This window comes from Ochotona princeps, chromosome 11, assembly GCF_030435755.1.
Source record: "Ochotona princeps isolate mOchPri1 chromosome 11, mOchPri1.hap1, whole genome shotgun sequence".
In the NCBI taxonomy this organism is placed as follows: domain Eukaryota; kingdom Metazoa; phylum Chordata; class Mammalia; order Lagomorpha; family Ochotonidae; genus Ochotona; species Ochotona princeps.
This window is the reverse complement of record NC_080842.1, coordinates 73,708,687-73,735,645: the sequence shown is the minus strand read 5'-3', so window position 1 is coordinate 73,735,645 and position 26,959 is coordinate 73,708,687. Positions and strand designations below refer to the sequence as shown.

Below are 26,959 nucleotides of genomic sequence, written 5' to 3'. Positions count from 1 at the left end.
CCCAGTCCCAGAGTCCGGTGTGGTGTGGGTGGCAAGGGCCAGGCAAGGGGCCCCATGGCGGGCAGGCAAGGCGCAGCTCCTGCACCTCCCCTCAGCATGGCCCCCTGCCCCAGTGAACAGTCTGGGATTTACCACCAAGGAATCTCAGGAATTTCCTCCTGGTCCCACAGGCTGCCCACAGCCTGGCCGGTGAGTGGGCACCGTCCCCCACAGGGCAGAGCTGCCACTGCAGGCTTCCCAGGCTCAGGGTGGGACGGGGCCCAGGTGGTGCCAGGGAGGGCTTGGCTTGTCGGGTGCAAGTGCAGTTGTTGCCAGGAGGCTGTTGCTGGTGCTCGCACACGGGGCACCGGCACGGGGCCAGGGGGGACAGGAGTGTCCAGCTAGCCAGGCTGCACTGGGTACCTAGGGAGCAGAGGACAGTGGAGGCGGCCCCTGCAGCCTTTCTGGATTGTTCCTGCTCTTCAGTCACCCTGGGGGCCATGGGTGACTCCCCTGCACATCCCCACCACGCACGCCAGCCCCAGGGCCTCCCATTTGTGATGCTGGCAACTCTGTAGGAAGGGCAGCTTGTCCTGGGCGTCCTCCCTCACAGTCACTTAGGCACACGCCAGGTGTGTCCCACCTCCACGACGCCGTACCTGACTCACTGATACCTGTGGCTGGAAAGGAAGTTCCTGCCTGGGGGTCAGAGCCCAAAGGAGGTACACAGGGGTTGGTGAGCTCAGGGAGGGTTCAAACTGGATACCCTAGATGAGGGTCAGACACGGTAGCTGAGGCCTTGACACCCCTAGCATGACCCATGGGCGGAGGGGTAGAACGGACTCGGCAACTAGCAGCTCCTGGCTGTACTCCCCAAGTGCACGCCATGGGCATAGGTGAGTGGGTGGGAGATGATCAGACGCCCACGGCTAATGCCAGCATATCACTGCCTGCAGCCACTGTGAAGGCTTTCCTGCAAAGTGTAAGCGGCTGATGCGGGATTTCAGGAACCCATGTGCAAGGTGGCAGGTACACACACCCTTGCTGGATCGCGTGTTCAGTGCTAACAGCACACACGCCCGGCCCCCGCTAACAGTGCGCTCTTCCTGTGAGTCCCTCTCAGGCACAGCAGTGATGTGGATGATCACTCAATCTTTAAAGAAAGTAACAGGCTCTGGCCTTGCGTGATAACCTAGTGGCTAAAGCCCTCAACTTGCATACGTCAGGATCCCATGTGGGTGCCAGTTCTTGTCCCAGGGTACTGGACAGACACCACCCAGCTGCCCACAACAGCTTCATGCCTGCCAGCTAAAATCAGCTAGAACAGACTCCATGGGGAACTGTGAGTTGGGGCCCCAGTGACGCTCACGGCCAAGGAGCTATGTCAGCGCTCAGCTTGGCAGCAGGGCACCCATCAACACATGGGCACCCCTATGATGCCAGCCCAGGGCAATGGGAGGAGCAGCTTCAAGTAACCAGAAAAATCACTTTATTCAGCCACATGACTCAGAGCTCCTGGAGGGAGCATTCCAGGGGCGGCTCATCTTCTGTGTGTGCCGGCTCCAAGGTGAGCAGGCCCTGCGGGAAGCAAGGAGGTTAGCCCTGCCTCTGGACTATCTTACACAGGCACTACCCACCTGGGCACGCGCGGGCACTTGCCTGAGCATGGCCTGTGTAGTAGGCCTGGGATGCTAATGGGCGGCCTGGAGGCCACCTGGGCACTGCCGGGGCTGAGGGAACTGCCTCTGGCTACTCTGCTCGGGGCCGGGGCGACCGACGCTTGCGTAGGCCCCTTGAGGGGCACCTGTAGTGCTGGGAACCTGCAGAGGAAGACAGAGGCTGGGTCAGGCCCTGCCAGTGCAAGACTGCAGAGGCTGACCCCTAGGACACACGCTCTGCCCCCTAGGACACACATGTCCAGGGCTGGCTCAACTCACACAGGGGAGTGCTGGGGGGTGTGCCCGTCCCCGTCCACATCACCCACCAAGCCCTGCTCTATGTGGAGTGACCAAGACCCTGACTTGATCTGCAGCAGCTGGGTGGTAGCCATGTGGCAGCCGGGCTGCTGCTGCCCTGACCCTGTGCCCTGTGCACCTGCTCTTGGACAGCCTGGTCCACCCTGGGCACCGGGGAAGACCCTGAGCCTCCAGGACCTCACCACCCCCAGGGCAGCCCAGGCCAGGCTTGGGTGGCATCCGGGGCCATGGGCTCCTGGCTGATGGGATTTCTCTCCTACATTAGAATGAACAAGTGTCTTTGGGGAAAAAAAGTAAGTTTATCTTGGTGTAAAAACATTCAAAATTCATGCATAAAGGGGATCCTGCAGGAACTGCACGCCGCACAGCGTGGTACTGCATGGTCACAGGCATGACTATGCATTCATTTCCAAATTCTCCTGCACCTAAATAAACATCGTTTAATTCCATTTTCCAAGCGCTTTTGACATTGGTCTTACCAACCTTCGCCTTCTTTCTGCAATGCCTTTTCTGATGATGGATGCTGCTCCCTAGGGCAGCCTGTGACAGGCCCCTGTGCGTGGAGACACATCCACTCCCTCTCACCCAGTCAACGCCCCTGCTGGCCAGGGAGCATGGCTCCCCTAGTGCCCAGGTCAGCCCAGCCTGCAGGGCACCTTCCCACGTTCCTGCCTCTGCACAGGCCTCCTCTGGCCCTTCCACAGCAGCTGACCCAGCCCAGTCCTATGTGACTGAGTCCACAGAGTACCACTCACTTGGCCTGTTGCACCTGTGGGTTCACATGGGTGGTGGAAGATGGGTACCAGGTGTGGTGACAGCACAACCCTGATGCCCAGGGCCAGGGAGGGCAGCGATGGGACGGGGCTTGCACCAGCTGGGCACAGAAAAGGCCCCAGGTGACCACAGGATTCCACGGAGGCTGTTAAGCTCCTGCTCTGGAGAGGTGTGAGGATCTGTACATAACACAGGGGCCCGAGGCCACATCTGGTGAGTGAGGGTCCCCCTGTCCACTGCCTCCAGAGACCTGTCAGCCTGCTTGAGCTCTGTCCTGAAACATCCTGGCTGCTGCACTTCTCACCCAGCATCCTGCCCATCCACCTGTCGGGAAGTGCATGGGCTTGGGCCCCTGCACCCATGTGGGAGCCTGGACAGAGCTTCCGGCTCTGGCCTGACACAGCCTGGCCGTTGTGACACTTGCGGAGTGAGCTGGCGGATGGGAGAGTTCTCTCACCGGTGTTCGGATCTGAAGCTGACACAGCACAGTACCTGGGAGCCTTCGACAGGTGAGTCTGCCGGGGTGTCAGGCCGAGGTGCTGAGGGCCCCGGTAGGAGACGCTGCCTGTGAGGACAAACCCGGCACGCGTGTCAGCCCCTGGAAGTGTCCAGGCTCCTGCAGAGGCTGCTGACCGATGGGACCCCACCATAGGCCAACCCCGACTCACAGCCCAGGCTCCTGCAGAGGCTGCTGACCAGTGGGACCCCTGACCCACAGCATTCCTTGGCGGTGTGAATGTGGGGGCTGGCGAGGGCACTCTGCTGGGACCCCCAGATGCTGCAGAGAGGCTAAGTGCAGCCTCCCAGGCTCGTTCCAGACAGCAGCCTGGCTGGAGCTTGAGTGGAACTTGCGTGAGGTCCCAGTCCTCGGGCTGTGCCACACAGTCCTGTGGGTCAGGTTCACACTGCAGAGTTTGAGACTGACCTGCACATCTGCTTCTGCCCACAGTGAGCTCTCCCCAGACCCCAACCTGGGCCCGAGTGGGCAGCCACCCGGGTGGACTCCACTGCAGGGCACACACGGGAGATAGAGTTTCTGACTAGGGGTCCCAGCATGCCTGGTTAGATCCAGCCCCAGGATCAGATGCCAGGCAGCTGCCTGCAACACCAGGAGCTCACATGGGAACCGATTAAAGTCCCAGCTGCTTCACTTCCCAACCATGTTTGGGTAAGCAGCAGAGGGTGGCCTGTAACCATGTGGGAAACCCAGAGGAAGCTCCGGGCTCCAGGCTCCTGGCTTTGGATTAATCCAGCTCCACTTGTTCCAGACGTTCGGAGAGTGAACCAGCAGACAGAAAATCTGTTTCTCTCTCTTTTTTTCCAACTCTGGTTTTCAAGTAAGTCAAACTGCAGGAACAGCCGAATGCTAGCAAGGCCACGGGATGGCCATGACACCGCCTGCCACTCTCCTCCACAGGGTGGGGGAGAGCTGCCACCAGCAGGGCCAAGGCCACTTTGGCCAATAATGTGAGGCAGTGGGCAGTGCTACGAGGGCACATGTGGGCCCTGCGATGGCCCTGCCGAGCAGCAGATGTGAGGAGAGCTGATGGCCAGGACCCCAAGGGCACAAGTCCAATAATGCTTCCATTGGAAACACTGTAGTGTCCCCCAGGGTCATTTCAGGGTTAAACTAAAGAGCGATTACTTCCCTGAAGGCCACCCCTCCACTGCTGGCAGCTATGTTAACTCAGCCATGAACACCTGTGGAGAGAGAACCCCTGGGCACCAACCAGGTACCCCATAGGTCACCTTGTGTCCTCCCTCACCTGAACTGTCTGCAGAAGGTAAGGCAGAGTAGCATAGCTGGGGGGGTAAGGCGGAGTGACGGGGGGACGGGTAAGGCAGTGACAGAGCTGGGCGGTAAGGCAGTGACAGAGCTGGGCGGTAAGGCAGTGACAGAGCTGGGGGGTAAGGCGGAGTGACAGAGCTGGGGGGGTAAGGCAGTGACAGAGCTGGGGGGGTAAGGCAGTGACAGAGCTGGGGGGGTAAGGCAGTGACAGAGCTGGGGGGTAAGGCAGTGACAGAGCTGGGGGGCGGGTAAGGTGGAGTGACAGAGTTGGGGGGTAGGTGGAGTGACAGAGCTGGCAAGGGTGAGGAGGTGGTAACAGGCTCAAGAGCTTGCCCCAACAGCTCTGCCCGCGGAGCACATCCTCAGTGCCTGCTCTGACCAGGGCTGGGCTGCCTCCAGGGGTCCTCAATGACAGGAAGCTGGGCGCAGGAGCCACAGCAGCAGGCACACAGGAGCTGCCAGTATGCAACATCCGGCTTCTCTGCCCGCCCTGGACATGTCTCTATGACTGTGCCATGTGTTCAAAGTCATTTCAAGTAAGACACTTGAGAAAACAACCTGCATATGCACCCTGCGTCACACCTCAAGGGGGCACCCCAAGCCTGGAACTTGGCTGCGCAGGGGGAAAGCAAACAACGCAGTAAAGGGTCTGAGAGATTCGGAGCAGAATTTGCCAACACACCCCCACAGCTCTGGGGCTACAGCAGGGGCACCCAGCTCGCTGCTCACACAGCTGGGAGGGCAGCGGGGCACAGCCTGCTCAGGCGTTGGAGAAGAGCTTGCAGCTCAGGACTCCTGGCTCCTGGCTCCAGCCTAGCCCAGCCCCGGCTGTTGCAGGCATTAGAAGAGTGAACAGCGGACAGAAAAACTCTCTTCCTGTCTCTCCTCTCGTGTCTTTCGGCCTGTCAAATAACTAAAAAAATATTTTAAAAAACAAGAACAAGGCTAAAAACTGGAACAGCACCCTAGGTAAGCACCTACACAGAGAATTCATGGAGGACCCACAACAGGAGGACCCTATACAGAGAGGCCTGTTGGGGTTGCACCCTGTGAGAAGGGCCAAAATCCAAGACACACGTGGGGTCAGACACACGGCACCACATGGGGAGCACACACTCTACTATGACACACGTGGAATCAGGCACATGGCTGTCCCCCATTGGAGCAGCACATGCCATGTGATGGGGTGCACAGCCCTGGGGGTACAATTGGTCGATAGTGCCCAGGCTTCTGGGCCTTCTCGAACCATGGTCTGGGACAGCTGGCAAGGACGTTGGTCCCTGGGGATTGCTCCATCAGGGAATAACTTGGACTGAGGCAGGGGCCCTGCTCACACCTACCCAGAATGCGCTGGACACTGTTGGCTTCAGAAGAGGCAGCAGGGACCGCGTGCACTAAATACTCCCCCTGGATATGGCTGAGGACCCTCATGACACAGCCCTGCTCAAGATAGGAGGGCACGGTCCCCAGGGTCTCCATGAACTGTGTCCCTGCCCCTGGGGAGTGCGCTCTTGTAGCCCACTTACCCATGCGCCCATCCTGGGGAGGACTAATCAGAGACATCCTTGTGGGGCCGACTGCCCCCTCGGGCTGAGGGTGTGAGAACAAACAGCGGATGAGGCAGTATTTCATGGCAAAGGACTCTGTACCTGGGAGGGTGGGCGCATCTCAGGGAATGCCCCAAGGAAACGCTGCTCCACACTCCTGGCCCTGGACAGACACCAGATCATGAGGGTGTGGCACTGGCTGCCCCCCTCACTGCACAGTGTGGCCTGGACTGCCCTCCCCTCTGGACCCTCCCCACCAGCAGCCCTCCCACCCATCCCGGCCCCTCTGCGTTGGGGCAGCCCGTGATGTGCCTTGACCCAGCCCTGCTGGTCCTCACCTCCTTTATCCCCAATCCCAGCAGCAGACACACCCACCGACCCTGACAGGGCATGCCAGCATGTACCCACAGTTCCCTAAGCACTGTGCCCATGGCGGCACCACACAGCAGCTCATGAGTGGGCAGGTCATCTCAGGCAAGCCAAGACATTGCAAGTGACCACAGGCAAGCTCTGAGCCAAGGGCCCTAGGAAAGCCGGGGTTCTAAGCTGCTGCTGCTCCCAAGTCGACTCCCAACTCCTGCTGGGCCCGACTGTGGCCAGCAGACACCTCCCTCGAATCTTGAATTGACAGAACAAGCACATCCTGGCCTAGACATCTCCTCTCTCAGGAGTTTCTTGTGAGGAAGAGCTTTGTCAGTTTCCAGGCCACCCAGTGCGGAAGCAGCTAGTAACAGCTGAAGCAGAGTCTCCAGGAGGCCAGCTGCCTGGGATGAAGAGCCCTGCGAGGGCTCTGTCAGGAGCCACAAGAACTCACACTGGCCACTGCAGCAGAAGGGCCCCCCCGACACCCCACCTTCTGGGGGCGGGCTGGGCTGGGCCCCGGATGCTGCATTCTCGGAGTCAGGTACCCCGGCTCTGGAAATCCCGCACCACGTCTGACAGCGCAGTGAGCAGAAGGCAGGGCTGTGGCCGCGGCACCTCCCCGAGGGGCCACACACCCTCCTCAGGGAAGAGCAGGGAGAAACCAGGAGGGCATGTCCTGCTGGGCCTGACCTCTCCCCAGCTGCTTCCCAGGTCGTGCAGCAAGCCCAGTACAGGAGCCCCTCAGGGACCCACGACTTCCAGAGTAAGACCCAAGACCATATGGGCTAAGCGGGCTCCCCAGACCGCAGCCCAGGCCCAGGTAACTGATCTTCACCTGTGCTCATCCTGAGGATGGTTCTGAGGGCCAAATGGTGCATGACACATGCTTGGGTACAGGGGCAAGGCAGGCTGCTTCTGGAAGTTCTTGGAGCACAAACTGGCACAGCATGAAGCTAGCTGATTATGGTACATATATGTCCATGTGGTTAAGGAGTGTGCAGGATGTGTGTCCACGTTAGTTAAGGAGTGTGCACTGTGTGTGTCCATGTTAGTTAAGGAGTGTGGAGGATATGTGTCCACCTTAAGCACTGCTTAACAAAACTGTACACATACAACACTCTAACCCAGACATGTACACACTCCTATATGACTAACATAGACACACACATACGCCTCTGGTATAATTAACACACACAGGTCTTTAAATAGTAACATGGACCTACAGGCCCCAAATTCCCACATTCCCTCTGCTCTGGCTCCCAGCCTGGGTCCAGGGCATGTTGGTGGCTCTTTACCCTGTGAGACCTGGGCACACCGTCAGGACTGAGCTAAAGATCCACAAGTTTGGTCCATTCCTACTTGAGGACAGGGTGGCATTTTTTAGTGCCTCTTATGTCTGGCTGGCTTGCAGGTGCCACAGGCTCTGTCTTGAGTTGTTCCTGTCTCTTCAGAGCTGCAAGCCAAGCCAGGTGACACCTCAGGATGCCCTTTCAGCCCGTTAACCTGTGACCTTCCAAAGCTGTTCTCATTGGTCTCTCAGAATCCTGTTTAGGGCCTGGTGTGGTAGCCCAGTGGCTGGAGTCCTCGACTTCAATGCACCAGAATCCCATGTGGGCGTCAGTTTGTGTCCCGGCAGCCCCACTTCCCATCCAGCTCCCTGCTTGTGGCCTGGGAAGGCAGTGGGGGATGACCCAAGGCCTTAGGACCCTGCACCTGTGTGGGGGACCCAGAGGAGGTTTCTGGTTGCTGGCTTCGGATGGGCTCAGCTACGGCAGTTGCAGCTGCTTGGGGAGTGAATCAATGGACAGAGGATCTTTCTGTCTCTCCTCCTCTCTGTATATCTGACTTTCCAATAAAAAATATGGAAAAAAATAAGAATCCTGTTTAGCCACACTCCACCTCGTGGGCCGCCCAGCGACCCTGCACTGTTAGAGTTCATACTGAGCGTGGCGTGTGGGAAAGCACATATACTTACTTTCCTTACTGGAGAAGGTGAAATGTCGACTTCCATCGACTCCACCCTGTGGACACAAAGTGAGGCTGGAATCACGCCCTCCTCTCCACGGTGCTGTCAGAGTGAGTCAGTTTCATACCTGGTCACTGCCGTGTCCCTCCCAGACACTCCACCCCCTGCCCAAGGAGCCAGGACCACCTCCCAGCAGCTTGTGTGCCTCGCCACTCTCAGACCCTGTCTCCCTCCACTGTTCAGCTCTTCCAGCAATTGCTTGGAGCTGCTAGGCTAGCACTTCTGGTGTGGAACACCTCGCTCTTGCCACCACAGCCTGTGACACAGCAAGGACCCTCTACACCACATGGACCCGCCTGCTCAGCCCCGGGCCAGTGATGTCAAGAGAGTCCTGTCCTCCAGCAGCCGCAGTGAGGGCCGTGACCCTGGGCTGCTTCAGCACGCGTTCTGAGCGTGAGTTCAACTTGCCGCTGCCAGAGGCGGGCTCAGTGCCCTCTGACACGGTCTCCGGCCCCACCTCCTCCCAGGTCTCTGTGGACTGGCCCAGCCCTTGTCTTCCAGCCCAGCCTCTTGTCCACAACCTCCCAAGGGGACAGATGTGGAGACTGCTGGGCTGGCCCCAAGCCCCTCCCCACGTGGACAGCACATGCATGCTGCGGGACTGCTTGGTGTGTGTTCTCCGCCTCCAGTAAAGTTCCCTGAGGGAAACCCACGGGTCCCATCTCTGCCTGCGGTTCTCGCCAGCCCTTACCCAAGGTTGACAAGAGCTGAGTCTTCCACCTGAGAAAGTGCAAGCTGCCCCAGGCTAGGTTTTCCTGGGATGCTGCCGATCACATGGCTGGGCTCCCATGCTGTCAGCTGGCCCAGCTGGACACTAGCCATTGGGCTTGCCACCATGTGAAAGTGCCCTATGGAAGGCATGACTCCACACTTGGGTCACCTTTTTTCCTGTCAGGCAGGGCTGTCACCCACTCTTGCTTTTGGGGACACTGGGTGACATAACCATTCCTCAGCTGGTCACTGAGGCCGTGGCAATGGAGCACTCTGCTGGCCAGCCCCAAGGCCCATACCTCACAGGGTCCTAAGCGCCAAAGGGACCAGGCATTGCTGTGCGAAAAGGATCTGGAGGGGAAGGCAGGATGGGATGGGGGTCTGGAAGGAGCAGAGGGTCCTGTACCCCACTGACACACACACCTGTCAGGGGCTGAGGAACCCGGCGGCGGCAGCAGACACACCCTCGGCTGGACAGCAGTGTCTGTGGCAGAGCGGGGCATCAGTGTGCTGGCAGTGGGCAAGCCACGCCTGCGCACAGACCCCTCTGGGACACCGGTTTACTTACTTGGCACGGACAAGTTGCCCATGCCGAACGTCGGTTGTTGTGAAGAAATACTAAAGAGAGAAAAGACACTCAGTTAAATCACAGCATTGCCACCAAGCTGTCCTCATTGGGCTCACAGGGGTTCAGAAGGCTCTGAGGCTGGGAACCCTGGCCAGCGCCCAGCAGCCGCCAGCACAGCTGCAACTCAGAAGGCAGCTCTGTGCAGGTGTGACATGTGGGAGAGAAAGATGGGCCACCCACACAGCAGTGCTGAGAATAACAGAGACAGAACCAGGTGCTCGGTCATTCTCTGTGTTCCAGCAAGCAGCCAAGCTACCCTGTCCAGGGTCCGAGACTGGACCCTAGCATGGGAGAGCATGTTTTATAGGCCCAGTCCTTGTGGGTGGGCGAGGGAATGCAAACACGGGAGTACATGTCTGTCTTCACCAACACACACAAGAGGCCATGATGGTGTGGTGAGGGCTGCAGGCACCATGTATGCGGTGGACCTGAGAATGGCCACACCAGCTGCACACAGTGACTGTGCCACGGTCTGTCACCAGGGCTGCTCTGGGGCCACCTTCCCACACTTCCTGACACCAGCCCTTCAAGCTCCAAAAAACTGTCCCCATATGACATAGACCTCCTTTTCTGCCTCCGCCCCTCCAGACAAACTCAATATACACAGCAATGTGATCCAATCAGCTTACTCCACATTGCAAAAGACCCTGAGGAGGACTGGGTGACTGGGTCACATAAAGTACACGGGTGCCTTCAGGGTGACTGGGTCACATGAAGTACATGGGTGCCCTCAGGGTGACTGGGTGACTGGGTCACACGGAGCACATGGGTGCCCTCAGGGTGACTGGGTCACATAGAGTACATGGGTGCCCTCAGGGTGACTGGGTGACTGGGTCACACGGAGCACATGGGTGCCCTCAGGGTGACTGGGTCACACAGAGCACATGGGTGCCCTGAGGAGGACTGGGTGACTGGGTCACACAGAGCACATGGGTACCCTGAGGGTAACTGACTGGGTACACACAGAGCACATGGGTGCCCTGAGGGTAACTGACTGGGTCACACAGAGCACATGGGTGCCCTGAGGAGGACTGGGTGACTGGGTCACACAGAGCACATGGGTACCCTGAGGGTAACTGACTGGGTCACACAGAGCACATGGGTACCCTGAGATCAGAGGTGTCACAGTTTCGTTCTGGGTGTCATCTAGGGTCACATCAGAAAGAACCCCTTTCTTCTTGTACCAGCAGAGGGCAGAAGTCAGAATCAGCCTCCTAATGGTATATCCGGAAGGCAGACAAACTGCCTTTGAAAAGTCTAAAAAAAAAATAGCAAGTCCACATTCAGACCCACTCTGAGCAGTTTTCCTCCTGGGTCATCGAGCAGCAGGACCCACCACACACTGTCACCTCACTCGGCCTTGACTCCCATAAACGGCCTCTGGAGGAGCATGCCCTGCACGTGGCTGCAGGCCAGAACCTGTCGACTGCTGCTGCGCCCTGTCCCAGAACGGACATGGGCAGCTGCAAAGGGCCTTCTCACTCAATGTGCCAGGAGTGGGGCCGCCAAGCAGTGCAACGGGCACCTATACCTTCCATGCAGGCCTGCAGCCTCAACACAGCCACACGGGAGGCAGGCAGTCAGGGGCACGGCAGCTGACACGACAATGGGCTTCTCGGCCATTATGTCCATGTGAGACTCCGCTCAGCGTCACACCCTGTGTGTCACTGTTCCTGACTCCATAGCCCAGGACCCCAGACACAGGACAGAGCTGCTGGTGAGCAATAGTGAGGGCTCACAGACAGGAACAGAGGGTGATTGGGACATGTTTCCCAGGGAGTGATGGACAGTATTTCTGTGGCCACCATTTTAGGCTAATTCTTCTAATTTTGGTGCCTTCCCACAATGTGTCACCTGCTCACCATGGAGCCCTGCCAAGGACAGTGGCTCACATGCCACAGGGAGGAGGCCAAAGGCTTTGGAGCCCTTGCCTGTGCTGTGGTCACTCCCAGAGGGCCTGGGACACCAGCCCTCACCACCTGCTCTGGGGGAGCTACACTGTTCCGGGTCTCCAGCATCGCCCAGGCTTGCGGTCTGACAGAAGTCCCCTGTATAGGCAGGTGTACTCCCACCCTGGGGCAGGCTCGCCGTGCGCTTCCCTCACCTTTGTGGCCGGTCCATCTGGAGCACCAGCTTCCTGAGGGACTCTTCCAGCTGACAGATCTAAACACAAGCAGACATGCCCCATCACGGAAGCCAGGGCACCCCACACTCCACTCACACTTGAGGCCAAATCAAGGGGTACCCAGGAGGTGGGCCCAGAGTCTTGTTTCTGCCTGGCACCCCACCAGCTGGCACAGTGCCGGACTCAGCAAGCAGAGCCCTGGGCTGCTGGCCCTGCAGGTGCTCGCCCACCACACTATTTCCTGACAGGGCGCTCTGTGAGAAGGCAGGATTTGCACTAGAACCCAGAATCCTGGTGTCCGAGCCCTCCATCCTGAGGCCCAGGCAGAAGGACTAGCTGGGGTGGCCAGTGTCCAGACTCAGGGAAGGCAGGCTCTCTGGTTACCAAGCCAGACTCGGTCCTCACTCACTCAGCCATCTCCAGGGTTCTGAAATGCACTTCTAGTTAGAAACTAGCAGTGCAAGAAGCAGGCCCCGAATCACCTGTTTTCCACATCTGCATCAGATCCCAGAGCTTGCCCAAAGGGAGACATCCTGCTGTGACCCCCAGCCAGGTGTGCAGGGCAGGGGGCAACGGCAGCACGGCTATCACCGGAAGTGCCAAGGACAACAGCTCTTCGTCAGTAACCCATCTCCTGGAAGAGCAGTTTGGCTCACAAGTGACATTTAAACCAAAAGGTTAAAGAACGCAGGGAGAGGAGCTTTCTGTGGGTCTTAGTTCCAACTTTGGCTCCCCACCATCTCTTGCAATGACCAGCAGGGTCGCTCTGGAGCGCCCCCCCCCTCCCGCCAAACTAGATCAGATAGACAGAGACCAATAAGAAAAGCTTAAAACAGACAGGAAACAGCTTGGACTCCCATATACCTAACTAGGTAGGACACAAACATTAGTTACTCCTCACTAAGGTATTGAAGATTTCTCTGCACAGTTGTTAACATACTACTTGTTTGAGGTTTGAGCCTATTTGGACTATCCTAAATTTCATGTAGTTCAGTAGAAATCACACTTGAATACTTTAAGCTGCTAAATATATAATGAAAATAGACACGGGACAGCTGAATAGTACCCTATAATTATTTTAAGGTGTATAGCAGCTGCTGTATATAAACTATAATTGAGATGTCAATGAAGTAGTTACAGGATGTGATTAAGAACTTGCATTTTCTGGACCCGGCGGCATGGTCTAGCGGCTAAAGTCCTCACCTTGAATGCCCCGGGATCCCATACGGGCGCCAGTTCTAATTCCGGCAGCTCCACTTCCCATCCAGCTCCTTGCTTGTGGCCTGGGAAAGCAGTAGAGGATGGCCCAATGCTTTGGGACCCTGCACCCACCTGGGAGACCCGGAAGAGGTTTCTGGTTCCCAGCATCGGATCGGCACAGCACCGGCCCATTGCGGCTCACTTGGGGAGTGAAACATCGGATGGAAGATCTTCCTCTCTGTCTCTCCTCCTCTCTGTATATCTGACTTTGTAATAAAAATAAGTCTTTAAAAAAAAAAGAACTTGCATTTTCTAACATACTGGTCACTCAATACCAGGTTAATTAACTTCATGATGTTGTAACTTATTGTTGAAGTTGTGTAGTGGCTTTTCATCGGAGGGGATGATATTCTGCCAGCTCTACTTTCAGACCAGGGATGGTCTCCCAATGAAACTGCTGAATTTGTCTGGACAATAAGATGCTGGACTCTGCATGGTTCATGCCCGCAATGAAGGAATCATGACTGGTTATGATCTGTACTACTGTAACAATATAGAGGAATTCAATATGGGGGGGAGGGTTTGGGGAAGGGTTGGGAGAATCCCAGAGCCTATGAAACTGTGTCATAAAATGAAATAAATGTAGTTCAAAAAACAAAAAAGGTTAAAGAATTCAAGAGGAACTAAGCCAAGCCAATTTACCTTTTCTCTGTAGAAGGCTAATAATCTCTTCCTGTGCTTTTCTTGGAACTCCGAAATCTGAGAAGACAACACATCTCAGCTGTGGACACTGCGCAGGTCAGCAGACAAGGCTCGGTGCTGGGCTCAGGGCTGACCGCCAGGCAGAGGCAGGCTCCCTCCCCGCCCGCCCCTGTCCCCTTCAGCCCACCATTCTGCTCTTCCCACTGTGTGGCCCACACATGAGGGCTGGCTGGGGCTGCACCACCGTCCAGTCGGCATCTCGGATCTGCCTCCCTTCCCCCCAACCCCACAGTCACGGGACAGCAGTGTGCAGCTGCCTGTGGGGCTCACCAGTCCAGTACAGGTGGGGCAGACCTGACTCCAGGTAGGTGGGAGGACACCAGTGGCCCCCAAGATCCATGTGTTGGGGGACGAGGACCCAGATGAGAAGTGGGACACTGAGACTCGCAGCCACTCGCAAAGGACACCCCAGCACTGGGGCCGGAGCCCCTCTCGGCAGAGCCCTGAGTAGGGTGAGGACAGCACCACATCCAGACACACAGTGCACCTCCCCAACCCCTCCGGCAAACACGCGTCCAGTGGCTGGCCTGGCTCCACATCCCCCACCATGGCCAGAAGACAGCCACACACCTGCTGGCTCCAATCCTGGCTCTGCCGCCACAGGACTGCAGCAGGAGAAGCCAGAGCTGTGGGTCCGGTACTGCCCTTTCTGGAGGTGACCTCAGAGCCAGCCAGGCCTGCTAAGGCAGGGGTATGAAGGATCTCTGCAGAGCAGACCTCCAGGGTCGACTGGAGCTTACCCATGGCACTGTTCCTAGGCAAGGCAGGCCTGCTGCAGCAAGGACGAGGGCCCAGGGAAGGCTCGCTGGGCAGGGGGCAAGGGGTGGCTGCTGGGAGCCCTGAGTTCTCAGGAGGGTCTGTGAGGATGGACCTGAACAGCTGATGCGGAGCCTGGGTACCGACTGCCTCTGCACCCGGGAACTAACAGGCTGCAGCCCAGAGTGAGCAGGTGTCGCCAGCAAGAGCCTCCCACACTGGCACGGGAGCATGCTACGACGTGACTGCTGCAGCTAGGGTTCAGGAAGCACAGCCAATGTTGTGCCAGCGCCTCAGAGCCAGGAGGGGCTGCTCAGCACCGGTGTGCTTTGTGCAGGGCTTGCAGACCAGCCCAAGAAGGAGAGAAAGGCCTGAGCAGGGCCAGCCTGCAGGACAAAGAACTCAGGTGTGCGGGCTGCTGGCAACACTAGAGCTGAGGCCCTAACCCACTGTGCTGCTGGCCTGGTTCTAAGACACAAAGGGGTCCTGGGTGAGTCACGCAGACACGAAGCTGTAACTGACCTGAGCCCTGAGCCCACAGGGCAGGCGGGCAGTTGCTCAGGGGACTCTGGAATGCCATCCTAGGGCAGGATCCTGGGCCAGAGCCCAAGGAAGCTTTTATTTAATTATTTGAAAGGCACAGCTGCAAAAGGAGGTGGGAGGAACAGAGGGGAAGGGAGAAGGGGACAGAGAATATATTCTGTCCACTGGTTTACTCCCCAAATAGCTGCAGCAGCCAAGTCTGGGCTAGACTGAACCCAGGAGCCAGGAACTCCATCCAGGTCCCCACGTGGGTGGAAGGACCCCAACTACTCGCCTCATCGTCTGCTGCCTTCCTAGGCACATAAGCAAGGAGCTGGATCAGGAGGGAGGTGGCCAGGATTCATGGGCGCTCCAACATGGCACACCAACGCTGCATATGGTGGCGTAAGTGCGCATCATGTCTGTCCCCAGACCAGCTCTGAAAGTTACTGAGCAGCCCACAGAGCTGCGTGGGGGTGGATTTTATCTGTCAGTACTCACCCATTAGAAACCAAGACTGAGAGAAAATTTTAAATCTTTATTAATTCATTCTAAAATGGCACTAACCCTGTTCTTCGCGTTAACCGCAACAACCCATGTGACAGTCTCTGGGAGGCGGGTTCACTTTAGCGCTGACTGTGACCTTAACAACACAAACACGAGTGACCTGACCCAAGCAGACAGGCTGCAGGGCAGGGGACGCCACTCACCTGCGCGGTCTCCTGGGCGTACTTCCTGCACAGGCTGTCCACGCCCTGAAAGAATGCCTGGATCTCTGTGTCCATCTGAAAGAGAAAACAAACGGCTCCTGGTCGCAGGCCACTGGTCAAAAACCAGGGTCGCAGGCGCATCACAGCTGACTCAGATCCCCCGCCTGATGCGGAGATCATCCCTGAGTGGGTGCTGGCAGGGCAGCTCCACTAGCGACAGCCCGTCTGCCGCCCTGGGCCATCCAGGCCAGGAGCTGGGAGGCCAAACAGGCTGGCTGGATAGAGCCCCTCTGGGCCGTGCCCTGTGAAGGCAAAGCACACAGCCTAGTGGAAACGGCCCTTGGCAGGGTCAGTCAACATAAGCAAAGGCGGGCCCGGCAGCGTGGCCTAGCGGCTAAGGTTCTCGCCCTGAATGCCCCGGGATCACATATGGGTGCCGGTTCTAATCCTGGCAGATCCACTTCCCATCCAGCTCCTTGCTTGTGGCCTGGGAAAGCAGTCGAGGACGGCCCAAGGCTTTGGGACCCTGCACCCCCTACACCCGAGTGGGAGACCCGGAAGAGGTTCCTGGTTCCTGGCTTTGGATTGGCACTGCACCGGCCCGTTGCACTCACTTGGGGAGTGAATCATCGGACGGAGGATCTTCCTCTCTGTCTCTCCTTTCTGTACATCTGACTTTGTAATAAAAACAAATAAATCTTTAAAAAAAAAAACCATAAGCAAAAGGTGTGGGCATGGCACATGGCGAGTGCCACACAGGCCTGCAGACACCAGAGAGTGGAAACAGGCGCCCACCACCAACATGTCAAGAGATGTGAAAAGCTGCCCCACATGGAACAGGGCACATGTCTGCATTCTGTGACTCCAGGCAGATGCCAACCTCCTGTGCCCCCTCTCATGGGCACCAGAGGTGGGCCTCAACAATGCAGGGGATGAACTCTGTGCTCAGAGCAGTGTCAGCACAGCCCCCCAAAGAAAGAAAAGAAAAGAAGTGCTCCCACACTCAGGACCCCCAGCCTTTGGAACTGTGAGAACTAGACCCCTTGATAAATTACTCAGCCTGTGCTGGCGTTCACAGCCACACAGAAATGATGGCAGGCTGAGGTCTGGGAAACCCTACTTTCATGTTACAAACCAAGAAATGGCAGCCTGAATGGCCCAGGATTGCTGAAAAACTACAGGAAACAGGCCAGATCAGCTCAGAGGAGGACATCCCCGAGGCGGGCCCCAGGTGGGGTGCGGGTCAGCACAGGGCCAGCTCCACACTCCTACGGCAGAGGCACCAGCTGCTCCACAGCATGGGCTCAGCTCGGGTTCCCGCACCTGGCCTGCGAGGCTGGGTCTCCGTGCATGGAAAACATGGACAGAAACAGGGTCCCTGGGCCACCCACATGACCCAGTGTGGGAAAAGGCACTGAGAGGAGCTCGGGCATGTTGAGTGTCAGACAGCAGAGATGACTGTCACATGAGCTGCATGTACATGGAGATGTTGTATGCACACATTGTGTAATTACGTGTGTATGTGCAGACATGAATTGTGCATTATTCTCTGTGAATGGATGTGTGCATATAAAGGCATAGGTACATGCATGTATGTGTATATACAGGTGCACATATGCACATGTGCACACATGATTCAGTGAGTATACATTTATACACACATACATGTGTATGTATGAATATGTGTGTGCCCGTCACCCAAGAACATAAACACACACGTGCCAGGAAGAGCAGGCAGCTCAGTCCTCTGTGGGACAGGGACCAAGTCACTGCACACACAGCAAAGAGCTCGGACACAACAAGGGACTGATGAGCAGACACGCTGCTGAGGCAGCCTCAGGAGGCTGGTCGGGAGAGCTACAGCAGACCCACACACACAGCAGCCACTTGGTCAGCACACACACACACACACAGCCACTCGGTCAGCACACACGCACACACACACACAGAGCAGCCATTCAGTGAGCACACACAGCCACTCGGTCAGCACACACGCACACACACACACACACAGCCACTCGGTCAGCACACACGCACACACACACAGCCACTTGGTCAGCACACACGCACACACACACACGCACACACACACACACAGCAGCCATTCAGTGAGCACACACACACACACAGCAGCCACTTGGTGAGCACACACACACACAACCACGTGGTCAGCACACACACACAGTCATTCAGTCAGCACACACGCACACACAACCACTCGGTCAGCACACACACACACAGCCACTTGGTCAGCACACACACACACAGAGCAGCCACTTGGTCAGCACACACACAGCACACACACACAGCCACTCGGTCAGCACACACACACACACACACACACAGCAGCCACTTGGTGAGCACACACACACACAACCATTCGGTCAGCACACACACACAGCCACTTGGTCAGCACACACACACACACACACATACAGCCACTCGGTCAGCACACACACACACACACACACACACACACACAGCCATTCAGTGAACACACACACATACACACAGAGCAGCCATTCAGTGAGCACACACACACACAGAGCAGCCACTTGGTGAGCACACACACACACAACCACTTGGTCAGCACACACACACAGAGCCACTCGGTCAGCACACACACACACAGCCACGTGGTCAGCACACACACACACAGAGCAGCCACTTGGTCAGCACACACACAGCACACACACACAGCCACTCGGTCAGCACACACACACACACACACACACAGCAGCCACTTGGTGAGCACACACACACACAACCATTCGGTCAGCACACACACACAGCCACTTGGTCAGCACACACACACACACACATACAGCCACTCGGTCAGCACACACACACACACACACACACACACACAGAGCCATTCAGTGAGCACACACACACACAGCAGCCACTATGGAAAACCAAAACCAGACAGGACCCCAATGCTTCCCAAGTCCTAAGAGCCTCAATTTTCAGCAAGAATCCTGAACCCAATAGAGCATGTCTCAAATGTGAAAGTGTAACTATGGGAGAGGCAGCATTTTTCAGACAAAAGCAGATGGTGCAGCCAGCAGACTGAGCCGCACAGCGACCTCTGGGAAAAGCTAAGCACACACCCAAGGACTTGTACACGGTGCGGGTCAGGCTGGAGAGGGCACCCGGGCCTTGCACACCACGGAGATGCCTCCGGCGGCCGCTGCCAGGCTCTGTGTGGCTGTAAATGCCAGCACAGGCTGAGTAATTTATCAAGTGGTCTAGCTCTCACAGTTCCAAAGGCTGGGGGTCCTGAGTGCGGGAGCACCTGGTTCCACAGCCTCAGGCCTGTGAGCCTGGCAGGTAGTGGGTCACGCTCTGTGCTGCTGCCCCCTGCGGGCAACATGCCGGCCACCCCACACACCAACTCAACAATCGGCACAGTCCCCTTGGTGCTGCACATCATCCAAGCTAACAGAAATGACTACCAAAGATGACCATTTACAAGTTAAATAGCTCAAGGTAACACTTGGTCAAACGAGAAACCAATGGAATTTCACAACTAGAAGATAAATCCTACAGTGTAAATAAACATCGGAAAGGGGAGATTGAAATCTGAGGCCAAGCACCTGCTCCCACCAAGGCCAAAAGGACATGCCAGGGTCAGCCATTGACTCGCTCACAAGGAAGCTCAAGAGACAGGTGAAAGACACACTCCTAGAGAAATGTAACTTCTTCTTTTCTTTTTTTTTAAAGATTATTTTAATTTTTGGGCCCGGTGCGATAGCGTAATGGTTAAGGTCCTTGCCTTGCATGTGCCAGGATCCCATATGGGCGCCAGTTCTAATACCGGTGGCCCCGTTTCCCATCCAGCTTCCTGCCCGTGGCTGGGAAAGCAGTGGAGGATGGCCCTAAGCCTTGGGACCCTGCACCCACACGGGAGACCCAGAAAGAAGTTCCTGGCTCAGGCTTTGGACAGGAGCAGCACCGGCCGTTGTGCTCACTTGGGGAGTGAATCATCGGACGAAAGATCTTGCTCAGGGTGTCCCATGAGGGAACAGAAGCCCACACCCCACACACTTGGCCCCCACTCTGCTGCTCTATCGGATTGGACTGGAGCAGCTGGGACTTAACACTCACATGCAAGCCGGGGCCACAGAGGTTTCACTGACCATGTCACAACCCAGTCGCAAAGCAAGTATTCTATGAAAATACACAATAATCATTTCCAACAAAAATAAGGTAGATGTACCAACTTGAAAAGTGGATGAAAGGGGCCCGGCAGCGTGGCCTAGCGGCTAAAAAGTCCTCGCCTTGCACGCCCTGGGATCCCATATGGGCACCGGTTCTAATCCTGGCAGCTCCACTTCCCATCCAGCTCCCTGCTTGTGGCCTGGGAAAGCAGTCGAGGACGGCCCAATGCATTGGGACCCTGCACCCACGTGGGAGACCTGGAAGAGATTCCAGGTTCCCAGCATCAGATCGGCACAGAACCAGCCCATTGCGGCTCACTTGGGGAGTGAAACATCGGACGGAAGATCTTCCTCTCTGTCTCTCCTCCTCTCTGTATATCTGACTTTGTAATAAAAATAAATCTTTAAAAAAAAAAGTGGATGACAGGTCAGTTATCACAGGAGCATGAAGTAAAAACCCATCCAGAAAACACCACTTTACAGCCTCCCATCAACTCACAGCATCACATCAACTCACTGCCTCACATCACCTCACAGCCTCCCATCAACTCACTGCTTCCCATGAACCCTAGTCAGGACTAACCTACAGATTGCATAGGCTCCCCAACCAGGCTGCAGCTATATCCCTGAAGGTGAATGTGGGTTTAGCATTTCAAAAATAAATGTCCTTGGGCCCGGTGGCGTGGCCTAGTGGCTAAAGTCCTCGCCTTGAATGCCCCGGGATCCCATACGGGCGCCGGTTCTAATAACGGCTGCTCCACTTCCCATCCAGCTCCTTGCTTGTGGCCTGGGAAAGCAGTTGAGGACGGCCCAATGCATTGGGACACTGCACCCTCATGGGAGACCTGGAAGAGGTTCCAGGTTCCCGGCTTCAGATCAGCGCGCACCGGCCATTGCAGCTCACTTGGGGAGTGTAACATCGGATGGAAGATCTTCCTCTCTGTCTCTCCTCCTCTCTGTATATCTGACTTTGTAATAAAATAAATAAATCTTTAAAAAAAATAAAATAAATGTCCTTTATGGGCCCGGCGGCGTGGCCTAGTGGCTAAAGTCCTCGCCCTGAACATGCCGGGATCCCATATGGGCACCGGTTCTAATCCCGGCTGCTCCACTTCCCATCCAGCTCCCTGCTTATGGCCTGGGAAAGCAGTTGAGGACGGCCCAAAGCCTTGGGTTCCAGGTTCCTGGCTTCGGATCGGCGCAGCACCGGCCATTGCGCTCACTTGGGGAGTGAATCATCAGATGGAAGATCTTCCTCTCTGTCTCTCCTCCTCTCTGAATATCCACTTTTCCAATAAAAATAAATAAATCTTTATAAAATTAAATAAATGTCCTTTAGCATATTAACCAATTATGCCGGGAAATGAAAAAATACATCAGTATCGTCAAAAAAAGGCAGGAATAGAATTTGGTATCACTGGTGAAAGTCCTCAGTAAAATAACTATAAACACACACAATGTGAGACTGTGAGGCGGGGTCAAGCTGGACACCCAGGCCCACAGTGACGGGGTCCTGAGCCTTAATGCTGCTTTGCACACAGGTGCAGTGGTGATGGGCTCCGTCTGCAGTCCCTGTAGCGCACGAGCAAACTAAGCTGTGCCCTCCTGCACTGGCCTGGGCAAGCCCTGACTGCTGCGGGAGCTTGGAGAGTGGGTCAGCAGGAACAGAGTTCTGCGTTTCCTCCTCTCAATTTCAAATAAACCATTTAAACAGATTTATTTTACTTGAAAGAGTGTATATGTGTGTGTGTATGTGTGTGTATGTGTGTGTATGTGTGTGTGTGAGTGAGTGAGAGAGAGAGAGAGAAAGAGACCTTCCAACCACTGGGCACTCCCAAGATGGCCACACTGGTCAGAGCTGACTGAGGCTGATGTCAACAGCCAGGCACTCCATCCGGGTCTCCCACACGGCTACAGGGCCCCAACCCTTTTGCCATTCCATGCTGCCTCCTCCAGGCCGTTAACAGGGAACCAGAGGGGATGCAGAGCAGCCAGGACTTGAAACCAAATCCCAAATGGGATGCCAGTGGCACAGGTGGATTGTCAACCTGTCAAACCACTGCACTGGCCCCCAAAGAAAGACATTTTTTTAAAAAAAAAGATTTATTTCTTTTTATTGCAAAGTCAGATATACAGAGAGGAGGAGAGACACCCTGAGGAAGATCCCCTGTCCGATGATTCACTCCCCAAGTGACCACAACGGCCAGAGCTGAGCCAATCCAAAGCCAGGAGCCAGGAGCTCCTGGGGTCCTAAGGCTTGCAGGGTCCTAAGACTTTAGGCTGTCCTCGACTGCTTTCTCAGGCCACAAGCAGGGAGCTGGATGGGAAGTAGGGCTGCCGGGATTAGAACTGGCACCCACATGGGATCCCGGGGCGTGTTCAAGGCGAGGACTTTAGCTGCTAGGCCACCGCACTAGGCCCCAAAGACAGACATTTTAAAAGATTCACTCAAGGGACTGGAACTGTCGTGTAACACTCTAACCCTTTACCCATAGTGCCAGCATTACATATGGGCAACAGTTCTAGTCTCAGCTTCTCCATTTTAGATCCAGCTCCCTGCCTGCAGCCTGAGAAAGCAGTAGAAGATGGCCTAAAGCCTTGGGACCCTGCACCGGTGTGGGAGACCCAGAAGAAGCTCCTGGCTTCCAATGAACTCAGCTCAGGCTGTGGTGGCCACTTGGGCAGTAGACCAACAGATGGAAGAGCTCTCTCCCTGTCTCTTTTCTGTCTGTAACTCAGCCTTTCAAAAAAAATCTTTTTAAATTATTCAAATAATTATTCAATTATGGAAGAAATAAAAAGACAGAATAGAAATTGTTTTCAGCGTCACAGAGAAGCAGGACTTACTCACTCACTGGGAAACATAAGAAAAACTCAAACGTTGAACCTGGTGCCCCCTGCCACCTGCACCCAGGGCCAGGAAGCAGCACAGCGGGCACTGTCGCTAAGTGTATGACCAGTCACACACAGGTACTTCCCACTGAAGGGGACACACTCCATTCTTCCGTCCTTGGTTCTAACTTCTGTAGCTTCAGCCAGAGGCAGCGTCACCAGCATGGAGCAGTGAAGATGTCCCCTGCAGCAGCTTGGTAGGGTCACTCAGGAGGGCCGGGTGCCCAAGATACAGTTTTTTGTGTGTAGATGAGTCACAATGCACATGGCAGACCACCTCTTGGCCATAGTCACTTCCAGAAAGTGGAGATGGACATTTTCACAGCTCATTGTGATTGTGCTGTTGGAATTATAACTTTGTGCTCTACCTGTCACCAGAAGGTGGCATTTAAACACTGCATCACACACATATTCTGGAGAACAGGTGTAGAAAAATCATGTGAAACTATGGTTTATACCAAAGAACAAATTAGTTATATGGGAATATTTATAGAGAGAACAAAAGCAAATGGTGGTGATAATCTACTTAAAATTCACTTTAACCTTCTTAATGATGCATATGAGAACACTTCAAAAAGTTTGCAAAAAAGACAATTAAATGCTAATTTTGGTGCAAAAAAGAAATGGTGCCAGTATTGCAGCACAACCTGTAAAACTACCACCTGTACTGCCTGTACCCCACAAGGGCACTGGTTCAAGTCCCAGCTGCTCCACTTCTAACCCAGCTCCCTGCTAACGGCCTAGCACAAACACAGCAGGATGGCCCAAGTGTCTGGGCTCCTGCTGCCATGGGGCCGATCTGGCCGGATCTCCTGGCTTCAGCCTAGCTCAACCCTGGCCATCACCACCATCTGTGGGGAGAGCCAGGGGCAGATCTCTCTGTCTCTGTCTAAAGCTCTGGCTTCCAAATAAATACATACATAAAAGATTTATCTATTTTTATCAGAAAGGTAGATTTACAGAGAGAAATAGAGACAGAAAGATCTTCCATCTGCTGGTTCACTCCTCAAGTGGCCACAATATCCTGAGCTAATCTAATCTAAAGCCAGGAACCAGGAACTCTTCCAGGTCTCCCGTGTGGGTGCAGGGTCCCAAGGCTTTGGGCCGTCCTTGACTGCTTTCCCAGGCCACAGGTAGAGAGCTGGATGGGAAGCGGAGCAGCTAGGATTAGAACCAGCGTCCATAGGGTGCAAATCAAGGATTTCAGACATTAGGCAGGGTCCAAATAAATATTTTTTAAAATGAAACTCATGCATGAGAAGGAACTTCAAAATGTTCACAAAAAAATGTATGTTATGAGAAGATTATGCAAGGATTTCTGAATTCGGGACAACAAAATAAGCGCACTCTTTTGTTGCATTTTCCCACACCCTTTCTGAAGTCCGTCCCTACCACCTGCAATAAACCACAGGGAATCACTCCCTTCCAGGCGCGTGAGCTGACTTGGGCGACATACTCAGCAAGGGCCAAGGCAGGGCTGGGCAGCCACGCCGGCTCTGAACACCAAGTCCCAACTGTGCTTCTCTCCCCATACTCTCACAAGCTCTAATTAACCTTGAGGAACCAACAGAAAGCTTCTTAACCACAAACAATTACAATTCCTCTCACATCTAAAAGGAGCTCATGATATTCAGCTTCTACAAATGGCAACTTACATTGTTTGAAAGAAAAACAGTACGACAAGGAACTTTACAAATCAAGCATTCATCCTTTGTACCTGTAAAACAAAGGGGATTTCAACACATCACACACACACCAATGCAGACTTGATGCTAGTGTTTCTCTGGCAGGCACACAGGGTCACACTGGTGCTCTTAGGGCACGCGCAGTACGAGGCTGTGGGTCAGCATGCAGTGGGCACACCTCTGCCTCTTCCCTCCACAACACACTAAGGTGTCCGTGGTGCTGGGCAGACCACACCCTCACATGGCCACAGGTGGGAGGCCAAGGGACTCAGGTTAATAGGTTGTGCCTGCTGGCATCCAGCTCATTGACTCAGCCCTACTGTGACCCACCCCCTTCTCACCTGTCCCAGCCTCACTGTGACCCCACCTGCTTCTCTCCATCATCATCTCCAAGAAATTCTGGTATCAGATTGGAAACCTGGAGCCCAAGGGCCTTGGCCAACAGCCTTGTTCTCCCTACCCATCTTTCCATCCCTCCCCGGGGACATCGCTGGGCCTTGAGGTCCCGCTTTGCCCACACCTGGACCTCACCACACCCAGAGTGCCATCATGGAAACACTCCCTCCCACACTCTCCCTGACCTGTCCCGGGCTTCCCTCCATTGGCTGGTTCAGATAGGGTACAAGCACCAATACCGTGGTCTCTGCCTTCCTAACCCTCCCCTGGCCCGCTCTGCCCTGCAGCCATGAACAGTGCAGGAAGCCTGGGCTGAGGGGCCAGAACCGATGGAGCGTTTGACGCCACTGAGTCAGCTCTCAGTCCTTCCCCATCATCCAGGGTGCCTGTTCAAACACACACTTACCATCTCCCAAGGGACCAGAAGTCCTGTGGATCCCTCCTTGCCTGGGCCTCTCTTCCAGAGCTAAGCACACAAGGCAGTGCCCCTCCCCCTAAGACCAGCCCATCTCAGGTGTCCTCAGCGCTGGGCACAGTGGCCTTCTGGGGTAGCCCCTTTAGTCAATTTGCAGAAGGTTCAAGTCTCCCCATCAAATATCTTAGTCCCACAGTGTCCTTCTGGTATGCTGCCGTCCCACAGCTGCAGATTCTGGGCTTGGTCACCACACCCAGGCCAGGCACTAAGAGCCTAAAGCTGGTTGGAAAGGCCCAACTGTTCTGGGTGAGCAGGAGGAACTGACACCGCAGGAGAAAGTCGCCTGCCACGATGACAAGGACCCTGAGACCAACACAGTCTCCAGCGAAGCTCGGAAGATCATCCAGTGCCCAAGGCAGCGGGTGCTTGCAGAGCAGACACCGATCAGAAAGGAAGACAAAGCTAGGAACAAGTGTTCTCCTCTGCCCAGCATCCGTGTGCCCCAGACCCTCAGCCACTCCTCTGCCCAGCGTCCATGTGCCCCCTGACCCTTGTCTCCCCTGCTCAGCGTCCATATGCCCCAGACATTTGGTCACTCCCCTGCCCAGAGTCCATGTGACCCCTGACCCTTGTCTCCCCTGTTCAGCATCCATGTGCCCCCCGACCCTCATTTCCCCTGCCCAGCGTCCATGTGCCCCCGACCCTCAGCCACTCCTCTGCCCAGCGTCCATGAGCCCCAGACCCTGGTCTCCCCTGCTCAGCGTCAAAGTGCCCCGTCACTCGTCTTCTCTGCTGACCATTGTCCATGTGCACCCTTCCCTCTGCTGGCCAGCAGGCCGGGAGTGCGGAGCCCTGCGGGCTGTGGAGTAGGCGGTATAGAAACCCTCGGTCCTAGTCGGGTAGGGCGACAGCGCAGGAGACAGACACATTTTCACCTGAGACGCCATCCCCGCCCCGGACCCCGCAGGCACCTGTCCAGGACGGTGACACGGCGCTACCGGGGTGTGCACCCCGCACCCATCGCCAGCCCGGGGACGCCCAGCACCCCGCGGCCTGCGGCCTCGCGCCATGCCCCTGGTCCCCACCCGGCTGTGCTGTCCACGCGCCACCTCCCCCGCGCCCCTCGCGTCCTCACCCCGGCCCAGGCACGTGTCGCAGTACACGTGGCCGCAGTTGGTGAGGCTGAAGCGCGACGTGCTGCGAGGCGGCTGGAAGCAGCGATTGCAGAACACCCAGGCCGCCATGCCGCCCGCCCCACACCTGCGCACGCGCACCCTGGCACACTGCGCCTGCGCCCACGCGGCCTGCCGAGCGCCGAGCGCACCGAGCTCCGTGCGAGGCCCAGGCCCTCTGGGAGTGGCGTCCACGCGAGGCCCAGGCCCCATGTCGGGAGTGGCGTCCACGTGAGGCCCAGATCTTGGCCACACGATGCCCAGGCCCTTCTGGTAGTGTTGGCCACGCGAGGCCCAGGCCCTTCTGGGGGTGGCGTCCACGCGAGGCCCAGGCCTCAGGGCAGGCACCGCAGTGAAGGGCCAGCAGGGCC

At 56.0% G+C, this 26,959-nt stretch overlaps 1 protein-coding gene across 1 annotated transcript; it reads right to left on the bottom strand.

Moving 5' to 3' along the window:
- Positions 1-1,485: 1,485 nt before the first annotated feature.
- On the bottom strand, positions 1,486-26,683 carry RNF212 (ring finger protein 212). Its single transcript, XM_036498012.2, has 12 exons — positions 26,552-26,683; positions 24,576-24,637; positions 15,869-15,943; positions 13,821-13,877; positions 11,898-11,956; positions 9,734-9,783; positions 9,589-9,649; positions 8,404-8,449; positions 6,045-6,108; positions 3,222-3,294; positions 1,694-1,799; positions 1,486-1,557 (listed from the first exon to the last, which is right to left on the bottom strand). The coding sequence occupies exons 1-12, from the start codon at positions 26,658-26,660 to the stop codon at positions 1,486-1,488; spliced, it is 834 nt and encodes a 277-aa protein (XP_036353905.2). The 5' UTR covers positions 26,661-26,683.
- Positions 26,684-26,959: the final 276 nt, after the last annotated feature.